At 42.2% G+C, this 19,869-nt stretch overlaps 1 protein-coding gene across 1 annotated transcript; it reads left to right on the top strand.

Annotated features, from left to right (window-relative positions):
* The first annotated feature begins 677 nt into the window (after nt 1-677).
* Nucleotides 678-19,057, top strand: cdhr2 (cadherin related family member 2). The gene is made up of 31 exons (XM_085788329.1): nt 678-711; nt 1,718-1,774; nt 1,861-1,920; nt 2,019-2,158; nt 2,269-2,319; nt 2,406-2,495; nt 2,675-2,764; nt 2,854-2,973; nt 3,962-4,108; nt 4,421-4,496; nt 4,588-4,697; nt 4,948-5,160; nt 5,269-5,418; nt 11,072-11,233; nt 11,319-11,380; nt 11,476-11,719; nt 13,071-13,310; nt 13,400-13,469; nt 13,555-14,139; nt 14,236-14,307; nt 14,668-14,717; nt 14,815-14,966; nt 15,207-15,303; nt 15,423-15,511; nt 15,630-15,701; nt 16,005-16,140; nt 16,838-16,959; nt 17,078-17,191; nt 17,304-17,375; nt 17,685-17,748; nt 17,837-19,057. Exons 2-31 carry the CDS (start codon nt 1,720-1,722, stop codon nt 17,978-17,980), a joined length of 3,849 nt encoding a protein of 1,282 aa, XP_085644455.1. The 5' UTR covers nt 678-711; nt 1,718-1,719; the 3' UTR covers nt 17,981-19,057.
* The last annotated feature ends 812 nt before the right edge of the window (nt 19,058-19,869 follow it).

Below are 19,869 nucleotides of genomic sequence, written 5' to 3'. Positions count from 1 at the left end.
CTTTAAAAGGATTTTAGCTCATGGAGTTAATGTGTGAACACCAACATCACTGACACTGTAACAACCTCTGAATTCAAAACATTTAAAGTAAGTTTCATCACATAAACTACAACTGAATCACGTATGATGGCATTATGTGGTGCTGTCCCACAGGAGCTGGGGAACATGGTTCATGGGAAGGTGGATTAGAGGGGTTTCGAGCTGATGGCGCAGTCATCATGATAGTCTCAGTTTCTGTCCTGACCCGTGGGAGTGTTGTTGTTGTTGCCATGACAACAAAAGACTCAATCGGACAATAGAGTGGTTCACATGCTTCTGGGGTTCGGGTATGGACACTGGTGACCCAGCATGGCACACTGCCATGTATCGCTGATGACAGGGTCGGCCAGCCAATGATGGTGTGAGAAGAGTGCTGCTCCTGTCTCTCATTACAACCCATGCGTAAACAGCATAATTCAGCCATGTGTGAGGGCATTCAAGGGGTGGGTGTTTTGCAAAGTGGATCTGGTTTCTGGAGGTTTTCTGGTCACTTTTGGGTTTTGTTCAAGACACAAATACAAAGGAGGAGTCTGAGTGCTGTGAAACGTTTGTATACATGTTAATCATTCATATTTATGACTGTGAGGGTCACGGTAATCAACTGAATCAACAAGAACCAAAGGTCTCATCCAGACATCAGTAAAGGAGAAGCTTCCCTGTGGACGCCGTCTGGTAAGTCTGACTCTTCATTTTATATAATAAATGCTTTTTAAAGTGAACGTTAGCTCAGATGAAATCACAAACAAAACAAAACTGTTCTCGGCATACAAAATGTGCTGTGCTGACATTGTGTTTCGTCGATCAAGTGTGGTAAAAAAACAACATGTGATTGTCAGATGCAGTACGACTCATCCTCAGAAATCTTAACGTAAAAACTCTTTATTCTCATATTTATCATTTATATTTATTCTTAATCAGAGTTTCATCAAGTTTATAATTACTCTTAACATTCAAAACCTAACACAGGGCAAACCACAAACTTAACATGAGTCCAGGTAGAACTACCGGCAAAATCCTTCAACCTAAAAAAAAAAAGTCTTATGAAGACTTGTAGCTATGTCCTTAAATGCTTTAAAAATTTCAAACTGAATCATAAATATAACACATAACTTGATTTGGATCTATTACTTGTTAGCTTAAACCATGCATCTCTAATAATGTTCCTCTAACTTTAACAGTAATAAAGAGGAATATCCAGCACAGATAGCTCTGCTTTCTCCAGAAATGAAACTTACAGCAGGTTACAGCACATCACTTAGTATTGTCGTGTCATAGCAGGTGTTTTCACCACGTGCCATGATGTTACTCATCTGGGTGTGGTCATAAATGCAGTATTCTGTTAATTTTCAACCCACAGAAACCATATATTAGCATTTTAACACGCTGAACTAAGATGGTGAACACTGTATGGTAAACATTAAATCGACTGGGGGTGCTGTATAGTTCACTGGGTTGAGAAGGTGCCCCATATACAGAGGCCACAGTCCTCGTTGCAGCAGCCCCGGTTCAATTCCCCCAATGGCCCTTTCCTGCATATCATTCCCCCTATCTGTCTCCTCACTCTCCAACTGTTATATCAAGTAAAAGCCCCCAAAATACTTACAAAACTAAAACAAATACATTAAATTGACTGGACAGCTGCACGTTAGCATACTGATATTTTTCTTTTTATTTGCAGGCATGGAGGGGATCAGAGGAACTATTCTACTGTTGTGCCTCGTTGGTTTAACTAATGGTGAATATTACATTATTTTTATTTGTCTGCAGTTGTGTCTTTATGTATTTACTTCACAAACTAATACTTCAATTCTGTGTTGACAGCAAATACCAGTCCTGCAATCCTGAAACGTCTTTATCAATTGTGTGAAGACATCCCCGTAGGTATGCATGTGTGTGAAAAACTGACTGTTTTCATTTCATTTCTGTGATTTTCAGCCTGCACATCTTTCATTGCATTCATTCCACTGATGTTTTCACAGGAGGAACTGCATTTCGGATAAATGCAACAGATGCAGAAAATGACCCACTAACTTATTCAATCTCTGGGCCCAATGCTGCTTTCTTCAGTGTTAACAGAGACACTGGGGTTGTAACAGTCCGTCAGCCCCTAGACAGAGAGGTATGGTGGGGTAGAAGGCCAGAAGAAACCAATAACTTCATTTTGATTATATGTCAATTTGTTTCATTGAGTTCATTTTTTACCTGGTTTTTTTTATTTTTTCATTGTAGAGTGATGTCGTCATGATGCTTGACGTTGTTGTTTCTGATGGCCCCAATAGTGTAAGTCACATGTAATCTGTGTTAGTCACCAATTTCATACAAATCTATCACTATTCTCACAGACTGCATCATAAAATGTCTTTCAGACACCAGACACCTTAACTCTCATATTATTGGATGCCAATGACAACAGACCCCTATTTCAGCAGTCTTCATATGATGCTACTGTCCGAGAAGTAAGTCAAACACAAGTTAATCGTTCTCTTTACCTTTTCCTTAACCACTTTTTCCATCCCTGCAGGATTTTTACCATGCTTCAGTGAGAGAAAAAACAGCTTTCCACCCCACCATGACATTTTAGTGTTAATTATTTTGTTCTTTTTTATTTTGTTCTTATCCCCATCTAATTTATCAGAATGCCACTGCAGGAACATCTCTGTTTACGGTGCACGCCATAGATGCAGACTCTGGAGCTGCTGGTGCCATTCAGTACAGAATTGAAGACGTAAGCTTCCTCAATAAATCATGTCATTGATATTATATTCTGATGTTACATTAATGTGTTGAAAGCTTCAACTGCACTCTGTTTTCTAGGTTATTCCAAGTAGTGGATCAAGTTTTTTCAGCATCAGTACAACTGGTGAAGTCAAATTGGAGAAACGTCTGAATTATACATCACTGAGCACTTTCTATCGGCTTAATATCACTGCAACTGTAAGTATTATTTATTTATTTATTTATTTGGTTCATTTCGGGCATGTCACACATGACCGAAAGGGAAAGCGGGAGAAGCAAAAGCTTATCTAGTCCCGCCCCCAAAAATGCTTCTAGTTTAGTTGGGGTTTGATGTGTTTGTCCTTAGTGATACTCATCATTATTAAGGAAAAGTGGAACTAGTGCCAAAGCATCTCTGAAACATCTGTGCAAATACCTTTTAATAAAATCTCATGGTTCATTGAGTCTTCCAGGCCATAATTTCACATTAAGGGGGAATTCAGTTGCTTTCCTGCTGGAGTATAGGTCGAGATCAGAAGATCCAAGGTTGCTGCCATTGTCTTAGTCATATCTCACTGATACTAACTAGGCCATTATCTTAGCCTAGCATAAAGACTGAGGGGAACAGCTATGTGGGAGAGAAATCTCCACCAGGGCCAAATGGGTTCAGAACTCAGTTTAGGTATTCCTTCATTGTGATTGATTGCAGAGAGGAAAATAAATTAATATACTGTACAATTGGCATAAAATTCCCTGACATATTTGATAAGATATTAGAATAGACTCTTGAGCAATAAAACACATTATTAGAAATATTTTCAGTGCTAGCCAATCTCTGTCTAAGTTCTAGTTAAAATCACTTGTCATGTTAACATTAATTACATCAGTGATTTAGAACATGTAGAGTATCAGCGTTGGCAGTGACACATTCCCCAAATTTCTTTATGATTTAGTTGTCATGAATTGACGTTCATCAGTAAGAGCAGAATGAGGAACAAAGTGCTTATTACATGTATCTTTATCTTGACTGTAATATGAAAAGTTTAATGTGAGGATCTCTGGAGTGATGTGACATCATCTATTATCCTTAGATGGTCATATAATGACTCAACAATATTGACTTTATGGGTCTTTAATTCTAAAATATTTTAAGACAAGTTGGTTTAAGACAAATGGATTAGAATAACAACTGTGTGTTTCATCACAGGACGGCGGAGGAAAGTGTCATTCAACTGAATCTAATGTCTTCACAAGCTTCGCATTGTCCTTCATTACTGTTGCGGATGTCGCAGACCTGGACCCACAGTTCATCAATCCTCCCTATCAAGCCAGAGTTGAGGAGAATTCTCCTGTGGTAAGTTTTATTCAAGATGCCGCATCAGGAAATGTGCTGAAAAATTCATTTTTGATGAGTAAAATGAAGAGGAGATGAGTCATTACACATTTTAACATTTCTATGTGTGACATGTGCTTTTAATTCTGACGTGTCCTTGAGTGGTTTTAATGTATCTTTCTGCCTGTTTAATATGACAATGCTGCTGCAAATTCATAGTGTAGCATGACACAGATCTAGAAGTAACCCTGCGTTCAGTTGCCAGACTTTTGAATGTGACGAGACCATCAGCTACCTCAGGTTTCAGAAAATCTGACATTTTTTCATTTCCAGGAAACCTCTGTGTTTGTAGTGACCGCCATAGACCCAGACACAGGAATCAATGATAAGATCATCTATAGCATTGAAGGTCAGCCTCAATATTTTTGGTTGATTTGTTTGTTGTTTATAGTCAGTGAGCAAGTCAGAAATGTTTCTGTGTTTTCCACATTGTTCAACAGCTTCAACAGAAGACGGCCTGTTCACAGTCAATCCAGACAGTGGTGTCATAACTGTGGCGTCACCAATTGACAGAGAAGATGTTGGTGATACTGTTACTCTGACTGTAAAGGTAAAGTTGTTCTTTCCTCTATTACTAACAAATGATGTTGTGATAGTATAGTACAGTTCACTCATGACAAAAGTTCTGCTTCTATATTTCACATTTTCTGTCCCTTTATCTTATGTATCAATATTCAAAGGAATAGTTCAACATTTGGGATATACTTTTTTTTTGTCTTACTGAGAATTAGAAAAGATCGATGCTAGTCAAGTTTGTAAAATGTTGAGGCAGTAAAATATTCTGCTCTGTTGTATTTTAGGCCACCGAGTCTAAACAAAACATCAATGGGGTACAAGCCAGTGCCACGGCAACTGTACAGATCACCATTACTGACAAAAATGACAACTCACCCAAGTTTTACAAGTGTGGAGAAACTGGAAAGTGTGTTCTAGATACTCACTTCACAGGAGAGGTCGAGGAGAACTCGCTAGGGTCTGTTTTCATCAACATGACAGTCAAAGATCGTGATGAGGTAAAAAAAAAAAAAGACATTTTATCAGCTTAAAGGTGTGATTTCCATCCATAAGTTACCATCACTGACAATAACAATTAAACTTGAATTATTGTTGTATTGTCACAGTTTCCCAGAACTAGACTAACCCTGGAGGGAGCTGACAAAGATGTGTTTTCTGTGGATCCTCAAATTGCGACATCAGACAGCATCGTTCAGCTTCTGGTCAAGCAGCCGCAAATGCTGGACTTTGAGGAAAAACAGCAAATGGTTTTACAGGTACAAAGAAATGTTAAAAACAGCAGTGGTCATAGTATTACTCATGTATCGTTTCTTGAATTCATGATTTGTCCAGGTGCTTTACCAATCTGTGCCATTCTTGTGTCATGTGCAGATTAACTTTTCTACAGATGATGACAAAAATTTAAATGGTGTATCTGACAATAATAATTCAATGTTCCTTAGTGGAGTTTGTGAAGGTGATGTGGTTAGAAATTTTAAGAACAAAAAATCTCTTGATGGAAACAGCATTGATATGTCACCTGTAAAAGAAGTGATGGATTGTGTCCTTCAGCCATTTACTTATACATGTAATAAATCTTTGTCAACAGGCATTTTTCCAACAAAATGAAAATGGCCAAAGTGATTCCAATCTATAAAAATGGTGACAAACATATGGTATCAAATTATAGACCTGTATCTTTACTACCTCAATTTTCTAATATTTTCGAAAAATTATTTGTAAATAGACTTGATAACTTCATTGAGAAATATGAGCTACTGAGTGACCATCAATACGGGTTTAGGAGCATTCGTTCATCATCCTTAGCAAGTAGTGATTACAGGGAGATGGAATTGCCTGCTAGGCATTGCTGCCGGTTGCACCTCCTCCGGTGCACACGGGTCAGCTGCTGGGTCATCAGCCAGGAACCTCCAATCACCGATGATTCGCTCCTTTAATCCTGGAACGTCTCCTGGAACGTCTCCTGGTGACAGGGACGTCTCCCTGCCACCCCCTGCAGCTGATGGGTGTTCCCCCCTGCAGCTGTTGTTGGGGTTGGTTGTTCTTTCCCCAGCACTTGTCCTTCCTCCTTAACCAGAGCCAAAAGCTTCCTTTCTCAGCCTCCTCTGCCAGCTCTTTGGTTGATTTCTTCAGGTTCCCTCCTGTCACTCCTGCATCCATCAGAAGGCGTCTGGTTGACAGCCCCACATAGCCTCGGCATCCAACTTCCACTGGATAGATGGTGGTCTTCCAGCCAGCCATCCGGCACTCAGCAGCCAACTCTGAGTACTTGGCCTTTTTTTGCTCGTAGGCGGCCTCCATCCTCTCCTCTACTGGTATCGTGAGCTCAATGAGGAGTAGGGATTTTGCCTTAGAGGACCACAGCACTATGTCCGGGCGGAGCGATGTAGCAGTGATCTCGACTGGGAAACGGAGCTGCCTGTCGAGGTTGACTCTCATGTTCCACTCCTGGTTAGGGGAGAATGGCCTAGGTGTTTCTTTTGGCCTGGTGTCTCTTCTCCCCCCACCTTCCGTGATGAAGCCGATGAAGCTGTGGTTTTCTGCAGGTGGTACCCCTCTGCTGCCCTGTCGACGGCCCTCCAACACCTCTGCTAGCTTCCTCAGGACCTGGTCATGGCGCCACCTGTAGCATCCCTGGGAGAGTGCGATCTTACAGCCTGACAGGATGTACTGGAGGTTTGCATTAGGGGTGTTGCAGAGTGTGCAGCATTCCTCACTCCCAAACCACTGGTGAAGGTTCCGAGGACAGGGAAGCGTGTCATATGTTGCACGAATGAGGTAGCTGAGCCTTGCCTGCGGGATCTTCCAAAGGTCTGTCCAACTGATGTTTCGGTTGATGACTCCTTCCCAGGTTGTCCAGCTTCCTTGTCGGCCCTGTGACACAGCCTTGATCTTATAGCGCTCTTCCTCCATCCTCGTCACCTCCGCCACCACCATCTCCTTCCTCTCTTTACGGTTGGCCTTGGACCAGAACCATGATGCTTCTCCCCACCCTAGGCCTGCCCTTCCTGCCTGGACTCTGCCGACAATCTCTTGGTGTTGCAGGCGACTGATGGCTCTGTCGACCTCAGTTTGGGCATTCCACTTCTGGCCTGTCGGAATCTTGATGTTTGCATTCCTTACAGCCTGGTCGGTAGACTCTCTTACTGTAACTCGAGAACGAGCCTGGTCTTTTCCTGCTTGTAGCCCAAACTGATGGATTGGAGCGGAAGTTGGAGGGTGTTCCTTCCGAACAGGCCCGTTTCAGAGAGGCATCGTGGCAGCCCCAACCACTTTCTGATGAATGAGTTGGCCTTTCCATCCATCTTACTTGTGGTGGATGAGGGGATCTCACTCATTTTCAGCGGCCACATCACTCTCCTGTAGAGTGTGAACTGGTAGCACCAGACTTTGTACTTACCTGGGAGTTGTCTTTGGTCAATCTCTGCCAGGCCTTCTGAGAGCTGTTTCAACACGGTTCTCCCAATCTGTTTGTCCGAAAGCTATGCCGTGTATTGCCTCCCAAGGCTTTTTATGGGTTGCTCATGTGACAGTTGAGGTTCCTGTCACTATGCCCCCAATTGATCATGTACCCTGGCTACATGGCCAAGGGGATGTCCCTTTGGCCAAGTGGCAAGCGCGCATGACTCTTACCCGGGAGGTGTGGGTTCAATCCCCGCCCGGGCCCTCTTCACCTTGCCACACACACTCCCCCTACGATGAAGGTGGTGCTGTCGTTTCTGACTCCTCTTCTGAGAGACAGGCTCCGTGATTTTGAGGGCTTAATCCTCATTCGAGCCCACGACATCAGCTCATCCATCCTTTTCTGCAGTCTTGATGTACATGCTGCAGTTTGAAGGAGGCTTGTGACGTCGTCCATGTACGTCCTCAGTGGGGCTAGTCTCTTCCCAGCTGGGAGCCTGATCCCTCCAATTATCTGTCTATGGGAGAGATGGCACAGCCCATAGCGATACTTACCTCCAACTGTTGCCATCCGGTGGTGAAATCTTGGCGAGCAAAGCACATCTGCAGGTCGTTGAAGTAGGATGCAACCATGTTCTAGATGCAGGAGGGCATGTGAAAGAACTCCATGGCATAGTTGATCAGCTGGTGCGGGACTGATCCATATGCATTTGATAGATCAAGCCAGATGACGTGGAGGTCCGTCTTCTCCTTTTTGGCCTTCTGGATCTGGTCCCAGATCATTGTGGAGTGCTCGACACACCCTGGGAAGCCTGGGACTCCTGCTTTCTGGCAGTTGGTGTCTATGTAGCCGTTTTCGAGCAGGTAGGTGGTCATCCTTTTGGCCAGCACGGAGAAAAAGATTTTTCCTTCCACATTCAGCAGGGCGATGTTCCTGAACTGGCTGATGTCTTTGGAGTTTGCTTCCTTGGGAATGAAGACCGCTACAGCTCTTTGCCATTCGGATGGAATGCGTTGCTTTTTCCAGGCAGCTCTCATAAGGTACCACAGCAACTCTAGCACCTTAGGGCAGTTCGTATATAGCTTGTAGGGGACTCCATTGGGGCCTGATGCTGATGAGGACCTTGCCTTCCTCACGACCTGCCTAACTTGACTGAGCTTCGGGGGCATGATGTTGAACTCAGTAACTGGAGGTGCAGGCCGGGGCACGTACCCTGGTGTTCCTAATGGGACGTTCTTTGCTGGATCACTGTACTGCTCTCTGACGTGCTGTTTCAGTTGGTGGTTTCGAGCTTCCCACTCTTCTTCTCCTCCAGCAGCTGTCTGGCATGCTTAAAGGGGTCTTTGAAGAAGCTGGCTCGTTCTTTTTGTTTCCATTTGCTACGCTTGCGGATACGTTCAGCTCTGTGGAGCCTGAACAGTCTTTGTCTGACCTCCTCCCACAGGGTTTTCAGGCCCTCTTTCTCTTCCTGTGTTGCCTTCCTCCAGTTCTTACGGAGTTGCCGGCGCCTTCGCACTAGATGGTCAATCTCCTTTTCCCTCCTTCCCTTCTCTCTTTGTATTGTGTAGTCCTCTGGTTGGAGGTCTCCTCGCCAAACCTGTCCTTGCAGACCTGGTACAGAATGTCCCCAACCTGATTGAGCTTGGTTTCCACACCTCCTTGCAATGTTTCCTCCAGTTTCTTGACCAGGTCTGTGTCTAGCATATGCCATGCCATGCATATGCCTCACTTGACTTTGGCCATTTGAATTTACTCTTTCTAGTTGGATTCTTGGCTCTGTTCTGTGTGAGTTGGTGGTGACTGGGTCTTGGTGCTCATGTGGCAAGGTGAAGAGGGCCCTGGTGGGGATTGAACCCACACCTCCCGGGTAAGATTCATGCGCGGCACTTACCAGTCACCCAAAGGGACATCCCCTTGGCCAATTAGCCAGGGCACATGATCAATTGGAGGCATAGTGACAGGAACCGTCAACTGTCACACTCACATGGGGGCTCGTCCTCCACCAGTGGGCCTTCTTCCTCTGTGCCGTCTTTGCCTTCTGCAACACTGGGTCCATCGGCTATGTGGTTTTCGACCTGGCTTTTGGTCCCTCTTGTCTCACCTGCCGGGGCAGTGCAAGGTTGCTGTTGGCCCTTCTGCCCACACTTGCGCTTCCCCTGGTGGATTCGCAACCCCTTGAATGTGGTCACTTTCTCCCATCCGCATGCACACTTCTGGAGGGTCTCCTCATTTCATGGAGTTCTGGTGTTCGTCTCGTTGTTCGTTTCCGTTGCTGTCGTTACCGTGTTGTCCATCCTATTAGGCCCATTTTTCATCCCGCCTCTCGGAGGGCCTGCGGGTTGTATTCTCTTAGAATTCTTCGTAGTTATGGTTGGGTGTCCCTCCTCTGAGGTACTAGTGGGTTGGGTAACTAGCCGCCCTCTCCCGGTGCGGTCTTTCCCTGCCGTCATCCAGTCTTTCCTGGCTGTCCTCCAGTCTTCCCTGGACTCCACCTGCTCTGTTCACAGTAGTCACTGGGTTACCAGAACTTCAGTAGTGATTACAGGGAGATGGAATCGCCCCCGCTAGGCATTGCTGCCAATCGCACCTCCTCCGGTGCCCACGGGTCAGCTGCAGGGTAATCAATGATGGATATCATAGAAAATATAGCTACGGCTTTATACAAGCAACACACTGTTGGTGTATTTATTGATTCATGTAATGCTTTTGACACAATCGATCATTCCTTACTTCTGCAGAAATTGGAACGGCGTCACACAACAGTGGGTAGGAAGTTATTTAAGTAATAGGTTTCAATATGTTGAAATTAATAAGACTAAATCACACTTCAGAAGAGTAACCTGTGGTGTTCCACAAGGCTCGGTATTGGGACCTAAGTTATTTATACTTAATATAAATTATATTTATACAGTGTCTAATAAGTTTGGAAAATTATCCAAATCTATTGCTATTCTTTATAAAACAAGGGACTTCTTAATAAGAAATGTCTGCATATGTTATATTATTCTCTTATATTCCCATATTTGACATACTGTGTTGAGATCCTGGGAAATGTATATAAAACAAACATAGACCCTATAATTAAACTTCAAAAAAGAGTAATTAGAATAATAAACAAAGTGTGCTATTGTGAAGCTACTAAAACACTAAGATCTTGTACATTAAAATTTTCAGATTTTTGAAGTTATGTAGATCTTTGTTGAGTTTTAAGAAAGCCTTAAAATGTAAAATAATGAATAATTATAAATGACAGAAATTATTATTTTCGTCTTATTATTTTGTGCTGTTGATATAGGTAATCTAATTTTATGGAGTGTATAGGATAGGCAAATATAAGCCTTGGGCTTCAGCCTATTTCCTTTTCTGCCACTGTATGATTTTTTTGTGTGTGAAATGTATGGTTGCAATTATGTATAATATGTGCTGGCTCAATTATTCATGCAAAATGGTTGATTTTGATGTTGGTGTTGTGTGACTGAAATAATCAATTTAATTCATTAATTCAGGTGATCGCTGTAGATGAAGAGGAGCCCACCTTCCGCTCCACTGCTACAGTTACTATTGACATCAGGGACGCCAATGACAACATCCCCAAGTTCCAAAAGGACACATATAAGCTTCAGGTGCCTGAAAACTCTCCCGATGGGACGACAGTGGGCACGATAACTGTGAGTCAGACATGTTTCTCACTCAGACCGTTCAAGCCTACATGTCATGTACTTTTGAATGGCTCATTGTGTTTCTCTTCCCCAGGCGGAGGATCCTGACACGATGGATCAAGACAAGCTCACCTACAAACTTCTTCCAGACAGCATGTACGTCTACACTCAAACCAAACAGAGTAACTCTGCCTATTTGAATGCAGACCCTGTGTGTTTTGTGCTGTCATAAAAATGTCCTGTATTTCCAGACTACCATACTTTGATGTGGTTCCACGGACGGGAGCAATCTATGTGAAAAACCAAACTCTGTTGGATCGGGAGGTCAGATCTCTGTATTCGGTGACTTTGCAGGCCAAAGACACAGACAATAAAGTCGGCTCCACAGCGGTAGAGATAACAGTGACTGACGTCAATGACCAGGCTCCAGTCTTCAACAGAGACTCTTACCTGGTGTTTGTGGAAGAAGGTGGAGAGTGTCGAGTTAAGATAGAGGTAAATGTCAAACCATTTATTATTTCCATCTCATAGGTGTTGGTGCTGTATTTAACAGGATCTCTGATTCATTAGCAAATGCACAGCAATCTTGTAACACTGTCAACTCATGAGAGAGAGTTTATAAAAATGAAGAAACAAATTATTCCATGCATTATTCTGGGCTATTTTGGGCTTTTTCGCCTTTAATCATATAGTATAGTCGAGAGAGAGACAGGAAATGGGAGACAAAGAGAGGGGGAATGACATGCAGCAAAGAGCCACCTGAGTCGGGATTTGATATAGGCCAGCTGCAGTGAGGACTGTCATATGGGGCGCCTGCTCTACCAACTGAGCTAAACGACACCTCTCCATGCACTATTCTTTTTTTTGCCTTTAATAGACAGGATAGTTGAGAGAGAGAGAGACAGGAAACGGGAGGCAGAGAGGGGGGGAATGACACGCAGGACAGGGCCGCTCGGCGTGGGACTTGAACCGGGGCTGCCTGCAGTGAGGACTATAGCCTCAACACACGGGGCGGGTGCTAAACGACGCCTCTACATGCACTATTCTTAACTGCAATGCAGTTTTGACATGAGAGGAGGTCTATTTCCTGTTTCAACATGACAATGCCCCTGAGCATGGTGCATAAAGAAATGATTGGAAGAACTGACGACCAGCATGAATGATCATCCAATGTTTGGAACATTTTTACTGTGAACATCAGTGTTCATCAGTGATAAGTAGTGTTCCTATAAGGTGTCCTCATGCATATGGCACTGCAGTGTTCTTATGATATAAAGTAATTAGGGCCGCGGGGCAAACGCACCGAGGCACTATTATTATACTGTGAATTTTTTCTTTTTCTTTTTCCTCTTCCATGTCAAATTGGATTGGTGTGCTAGAATCCAAATTTTTCGTGACATAAGTCACAAAAAACTTCTCATAGAGAATGAATGGGTCCCTTCTGCTACTCCTGTTTATAACTTGCAAGTGTTTCCAAAACATTTACTGTAGAAACACCAACAGCATATCAAATCATTCAGGAAGTCCTTACAACAACCACGGTCTGCTGCTTTTTCTGATAGGAGCTACCGTTTTGTCAGAATAAGCCCAAATGTGAGACCAGCGCATAGGCGCACGTGCAATCCTCTACCACACACACAGGAAATCTAATGTGATTACAGCTCCTCCATATCAGTGCTTATAGAAAGATGATCATGTGTCTGATCAGCTCTGTCTTGACCATAAGGTCGTGGGTTTGACTCCCATGTTGACAGAGATGGCAACCCCGGCAGTAGCTCCCGCGGCCCTATAAAAATTTCCCAGAGAAAATTTTCTAGTTTGTTACTTTTATTTCTCACTTGGACAGGCTACTGATGCAGATGAGCCTGATACACCAAACAGCCAAATTGTGTATGGAATCCTGCCAAGCCAGTACAGTGGCAACTTCACCATCAACCCAAACACCGGTGTGTTGGAAAACAGTGGTGTGCTGGATCGTGAGGATATCGATCCAGAGCTGAATGGGAGGATTGAAGTCAACGTAACTGCTACTGACGGGGGAACTCCTCATTTGTCCTCTCTGGTCCCAGTTCTTATCAATGTGGAGGTAAGACTTCACTAGTACATGCTGCACTGGGAATAATGCTGCCACTACTGGTGAGGATGATAACAGTCAGTGCTTTCTTTTTGGTGCAGGATATGAATGACAACACGCCACAGTTTCAACCCACGTCTTACACATTTTCTGTTAAAGAGGGAGAAAAAGGTCAGTGTTTCATCTTGAAAGTGACTGTCCAGTATTCAGAACTGTGTGGCTGTTTTTTTAAATTGTATTTTTCCATTAAAATCAGGTGTATTTGTGGGTTCTGTTTTCGCTGAGGATTTGGACCAGACGACAGACTTCAACCGCATTTCTTTCAGCATCATTGACGGCAGCTTCGGCAGCTTCATCATTCGCACTTTTCCATATGAAGTGGGTTACAGGGGAAACATCACTGTAGATCCAGACATTGAGTTGGATTATGAGAGCAACCGCACAGAGTTCAGACTGCGGGTAGAGGCAACAGATCTGGGGCAGAAGAAAGCTGAAGTGATGGTGGTGGTGAAAGTGCTGGACGTGAATGACGAGAGGCCTGAGTTCAAGCCAACAGGGCCTGTGACAGTGAAAGAGAACACAAGCATCAGTGAGACTATTGGGAGTTTCACAGCACAGGACAAAGATGGGAACCACTCGCTGGTGTATGAGCTGGAATCCATCAAGTGCAGATGCAACGGCTCCCTGACAACCTGCAACTGGTTTATCCTCGATCCATCAGGGGAAGTCAGGCTCAACACAGAGGAAACGTTGGACTATGAACAATGTAATCAGGCGGTGGTGGAGGCTCAGGTTGTGGACGAAAAGACAGAAAAGGGAGAGAACAACAGTGTTACAACAGGTCAGAGCTGGTTTGTTTTTCAGATGGAAAAAGACCATCAAATATTCACAAGTCACACATATGGGCTCACTGTGTTTTTCCTCCCAACAATTTCAGGTAAATTGGTGATCAACATTGAAGACATCAACGACAATATTCCAGAATTCATTCCCTCAGATGCTGTTTTTGGTGAGTGTGTGTCTGCATGTCTGAGTGTGGCTCTTATCTGTGACATTTTAAACTAAATGCTGTGTACTCATGACCCACTGTCACAACTTGAAAACATCTAACACCAGGTCTAAAATAAACTGCCTCTTTTTCACAGTTCATTTGAACAATGTCATGTGATCATGTGCAGATGCATATTCATTGTCCTTGTCAGCACAAACATACTGAATAAGTACCAACCAACTTTTGCATCCTTGGAACTTAAAAACTACAACTATAAAACGTTGGGGTTACATTGAACTGCTATGTCATTGTCATGGTTGAAAATCAAAGTTTGTTATCCTGTGAGTTTAATACAGATCTATTGTCTGTGTACATTAGTTGTGGTGTCAGAAAGTGCCAGTAAAGGGACCTCGGTGGCAGGAGTCACAGTGAGTATGAAAAGAAAAGAAAACTGACATGATTTCAGCAACAACAGTAACAAGATGTGTGACCAACGTACCTGCTCTTGTCTCATGCTTCTCTCAGGCAACGGATCGTGACTCTGGAATAAACCGGCAGATTGAATTTAAAGTGACAAAAGTCCAATTTCAAGACAACAACAATCAGACAAGTAACATGAGGATGCTGTTCGAGGCTGTGACCACACAGCAAAACGACATTTATGTTGGGATTATACAGTGAGTGCAAAGTCACATCGATATCATATGAACACTTATCAACAAAAGAGAAACTAAACAACCAAGTGACACAGGAGAGACACATGATTTTAAATCTTTAACCATCATTAAGTGACTGAAAACAACAGTGATGACATGCCACACCTCACAAAGAGACAAAAGCTGACCACAAAGATTTATGTCTGTACCTTTTGTTGGCTTGTTTGTCCACGGCTTCATGATTTCTTCAACTTTCCACAGAACTACTGAAGGGCTCGACACGTCACTGAAAGGAAAGTATTTGGTGACAGTAAATGCCACTGATAAGGGCGGCCTCTACAGCAGCACCGTACTGGACGTGAGTGACTGGAGTCATCCAACTGACTTGCACTTAGTGTTTTTGTGAACACCAGGTGGTGGGGAGGGGGGGTAAAAACTGCAGTCTTTGTTGACACTCGTGTTGGTCTTATATTGCAGATTTTCACAGTTGATGAGTCGTATAAAGTGGAATTGCAATTTACACAAAGTGTCTCTGATGTTGAACAGAATCGTGATAAAATCATCAGGTAAACATTTCTCCAGGCTGCACCATGTGTCAGTAAATTCTGCATCTGTCGACAGGATTTTTCGGTGGATCTCTTCTCATTGAGTTCTTAGTGTTTTCTCTGATCTCTACATATCCAGGTCATTAATGTCTGCCACCAAAGCTGCTGTTGAGGTTGTTGCTATCAGGGCTGACACAGCTGAAGAATCAAGGTAAGTTCAGGTGAAATCAGCTTGCATCAAAATATTTCTCACAGATTACAAATCATTGATGGTTGAAACTAAATATCCTTAGCTTTCCACTTTTCCACTTAGCGTTTTTATCCACTAGGTGGTGCAAGTGTGCCTGAGAACAAACACTACCATTGAAAACATCTATCAACATTTATTTGATGATAGTAGTTGATAGTGAATTCTACATTTAATAGCTTAAATTGTTGATTTGGCCTTATTATATGGTGTTTTATATTAATATATTATTATCCTATGTTTGATGTCTTTGAATTCCTCTCTCAGGGCGACAGATATCACTGTCATGGTGGCATATTTTGTCTACTCCAACGGGACAGCTCTGACCTCTGATGATGTGGAAGAGATGGTCTCTGATCCTGAGCACTATCCCATACTGGCAGACCTTGGCCTCATGTACATTGTAAGTATGAACAGGTTTAAAACTGAATTCTCAATTACAGTAGCATTTACGTTCCTCATGTTAATATTTGGAGTCAATTTACATCACATCCTCTTCCACTGACGTTGCTGCATAATCTCTCACTGTGCTGTGTGAGATGTGCTCATCTCTGGAAAAGTGAGTACCTGAAAAAGATGAGTTCAACTAAAGAAGAACAAGAAGCACATCAGTGCAGGAGTTTCCTGTTGTTTTTGTCTTTGTTCACTGATCCATGTAAATTACAAAAAAATGACAAAAAAGCAATGACCCATAAGAAACATTTGTTGAAATAATATGTACACATTAGGAGGTTTTTTTTTGTTTTTTGTTTGGTTTATCTTGAGCAATAACTCATCTGTTGTTAGAATTCAACAACACCCACTGATGATGGACTGTTAAATACTTTTCCCAATTATTAGCCTCAAGTAACCATATTTCTTTGTTGCTGCAATTAATTATAAAGAATCAGAATTTAGTGACAGTGGAGATTATTGCAGAAGTACAAAATGTCACATAACTCTTTATGTTCGAAATAAATATTAACAAAAGTTGATCATTCATAAATGGAGATAAAAAATAATTATTGAAATGTTTCTATTTTTCTTATATTGTAGTGTAATGAATGATTGATAGTTTCAGACAACATTACACTAAGACAGATTGCCTACCTCTGTTTCAGGGGAAGGCTCCTGTGGTGGAAGCGGCCGTAGATCCTCTAAAGTACATCCTGCTGGGGATGGTGGGAGGTCTCATCATCGTGCTGGCTGTCCTCACCACCTCTCTGCTGTGCACTCGCAGAACGTAAGTGGAGAGGACATGACAAAAACATATTGTCCTTTTCCAGTAAAGACAAACAGCCAATATTAAAAAACACTAAGGTACTGGGTCTGTGCACTCATCAACTCACTTCATACCACAGCTACAAGAGGAAGCTGAAGGCAGCTAAGGCCATGAACTCTGCATCTATGGTGACGTCTGACAACCAGAAAGGTGGTCCTGTGGTACCTGGAACCAACAAGTACACCATGGAGGGGTGAGGAGACATTAGCATCTGCCAAAACAAAGAATTGAAGCCAATGGATGAGCAATAGAAACTTAAGTATGACTTATTTTCTGACTCGGTGCATGTCGTTACTCTGTGACAGAGCGAATCCTGTTCTCAACCTCAACATCGACACAACGGCCCTGGATGAGGACTCAGATGTGGACAAAGTCAGGTAAAGACGACCTCTGTCCACCATCGGTGACAGCAGTCATTTCTGCTCAGTTTGACAAGGTGGTGGCTCACAGTGACACAAACACTCATGCTCCACTCCCTAGAAGTGCTGCTTGATAAACTGGGATGGTTTCCAGGTGGACAAACAAATCTATGAATAAAGTCACCTGAACCTGAACATTTGGTCACAGAGAGCATTACATCATGTTGTGACAGAGAGCTGGCTTTCAGCCTCTGTCAGTGCCGTGTCATCTACATTTGTTTATTTCTACATAGGATTATTTTGATGCTTTTTTCTTTTTCATCAAAGCCTCAACTCCCTTGACTACACTGATGAAGTGACTCCGAGTGGAAAGGACACAAAACCTATCATGGTGAGTATCCATTTTAAATTCATCCAATGAAAAAAGGAAAAAAAAGAGAATCTTTTCACTATACTAAAATGTGTCTGCTCCTCATTAGCAGGGGATCCAGGAGGAGGAGGACGATGACGCGCCACCAGAGTACATTGAGCCTCTGGGTGCAGCTCTGGCCCAGCGGGGACAGAAGAAAAACAACCCTCTGATGGGTTATAACAACCCTGCATTCAGCACCACAGACCTGTAACGGAAATAATGAAGTGAGAGGGACTGAGCTGAGGCCTCAGATGGACACATGTTGCCTCTTTGTCATCAGGCTGACCAAATCACAAATCAAACATAATCATGCATGAAGGCCTTGTTCTCAAATAACCTTCTGCTCTGATGAATAATTAAATATTACTGAAATTCCACTATGAGTTTTGTGCAAGCATCTGAAGGGACATTGAGTTTGAGGAAAAACAAAAAGGAAAACCAAAATAGGAGACGTTCCTTGAATGAAAACGACATCTTGCTATTATTTTGGTTGTTTTGTGGGGGTTTTTTTTCTTTAAATGTATTTCTTTATCTTCATTTACATGTTATCATTTTCTTGCTGAGAGTTAGATAAGATAATTAATACCACTTTCATGGCAAATGAAACCACAGCTACAATACAATTAGCTTATCTTTGGTAGCCTAGTTCTGTCCAAAACTCAGTAATGTTAAACTTGATTTTTTAATCTGCATAACATTTTTTTTTTAAAGCTAAGTTCATATAACTGTAGCTTCACCTTTACAGTTCAGAGAACAGTGCTATTGATCCAGTCTTCTAACTCTCGGTAAGGAAGCAAGGAGCAAATGTTGACACTTTATCCGTTCAAACTTTCTTCATATAAACACCATCTAGACAATGAAAATCTATGGAAACAATTGTTTGTTGCACATGAACCACTTTATTTTGTTCATATAATAAGCAATGGTTTAAAAGTGCTTGGTTTTCTTTTAAATAAACTGTATTATAAATTATAAATGCCAACACACAATGCTAATTTTTGTTGCAGCTGATGCTACGAGACAGAAATTAAAAACAAGAGAATATTGCATAATGTCACATACAAATGAAATCTTTTTATAACAGCATGTCAGTCTTAACCTAATGCATGTTTCATTTGTCAGTGTTTGCTTTGGGTTTGAGATACTTGCTGAAATAAAAACTCATGCAGTGTGATGTGGCGGCGTCCTACAAGCAGCAGATTGAAAAGACTATTTCACTGTTCACTGACATCTAAATGAATGTATTACAAGTGCAATCTATGAATAAAATAATTATCTTTAAAATGTGGATTTTAGCCCACTTTCATGGAGTTAATGTTTGAACACTAACAACATCACTGACACTGTAACAAGCTCTGAATTAAAAACATTTAAAGTAAGTTTCATCACATAAACTACAACTGAATCACTTATCATGGCATTAAAACACACACATTAAAACGGTAATGACAGGAGTCACTACTTTTCTAAAATAATCATGATTGTGCTCGTCATTAGTACATTTTTATACTTTTCACAATACAAACGTCAAAAGTCATTGTGCCAAATCTAAAAGCAGAATATAAGACATACAAAAGCCTGCACTAATTTTAGGGACTTGCCTTTCACACACATCAAGGCAACATTTCCATCAATTCAAACTTCCATACATTCAAAACAAAATGACCCAGGCCATAAATCCTAATCAGAAACTGTCACTGCCGTCCACTCTCCTGCTCAACGCTGTTAAGTGTTAAGCTACAAGCAGAAGGATAGCTGGTTGCCATGGCTTCATATTGTCTCAGGTGCATTAAAAAAGAAGAAGCATCAACAGCTAGAATGATTCATTGGACAGTTGAATGGTCTGGGTGAAAAATATTAAAGGAGAAGAGCTAAAAATGACACTGATATATAACCCTCATTTTTCCGTCCATTACTCTGTCGGTCTGTACAGCGAGAAGTCCCAGGAGATTTGTGAAAAACAAAAATCCAAGAAAAAAGGAACAAAAAACAAACAAACAACCTTATGGCTGCTTCTCAGTGACAGGTGCTTCACCATAGAAACTGTATATTAAATGCTTTTGTGCTTTTTTGTCTTGTGTGAGGAGGTGATTTACTTCT

This window comes from Trachurus japonicus, chromosome 10 (assembly GCF_045865225.1).
Source record: "Trachurus japonicus isolate A0001 chromosome 10, Traja_1.0".
NCBI lineage: Eukaryota > Metazoa > Chordata > Actinopteri > Carangiformes > Carangidae > Trachurus > Trachurus japonicus.
This window is presented reverse-complemented; position numbering and strand designations above follow the sequence as displayed.

Coding starts and splice junctions, on each gene's coding strand:
- cdhr2 (XM_085788329.1), top strand. CDS start 1,720: ATGGAGGGGATCAGAGGAACTATTCTACTGTTGTGCCTCGTTGGTTTA. Junction 16,960..17,077: donor CTGCTGTGCACTCGCAGAAC/GTAAGTGGAGAG, acceptor TTCATACCACAG/CTACAAGAGGAAGCTGAAGG. Junction 17,376..17,684: donor TCAGATGTGGACAAAGTCAG/GTAAAGACGACC, acceptor TTTTCATCAAAG/CCTCAACTCCCTTGACTACA.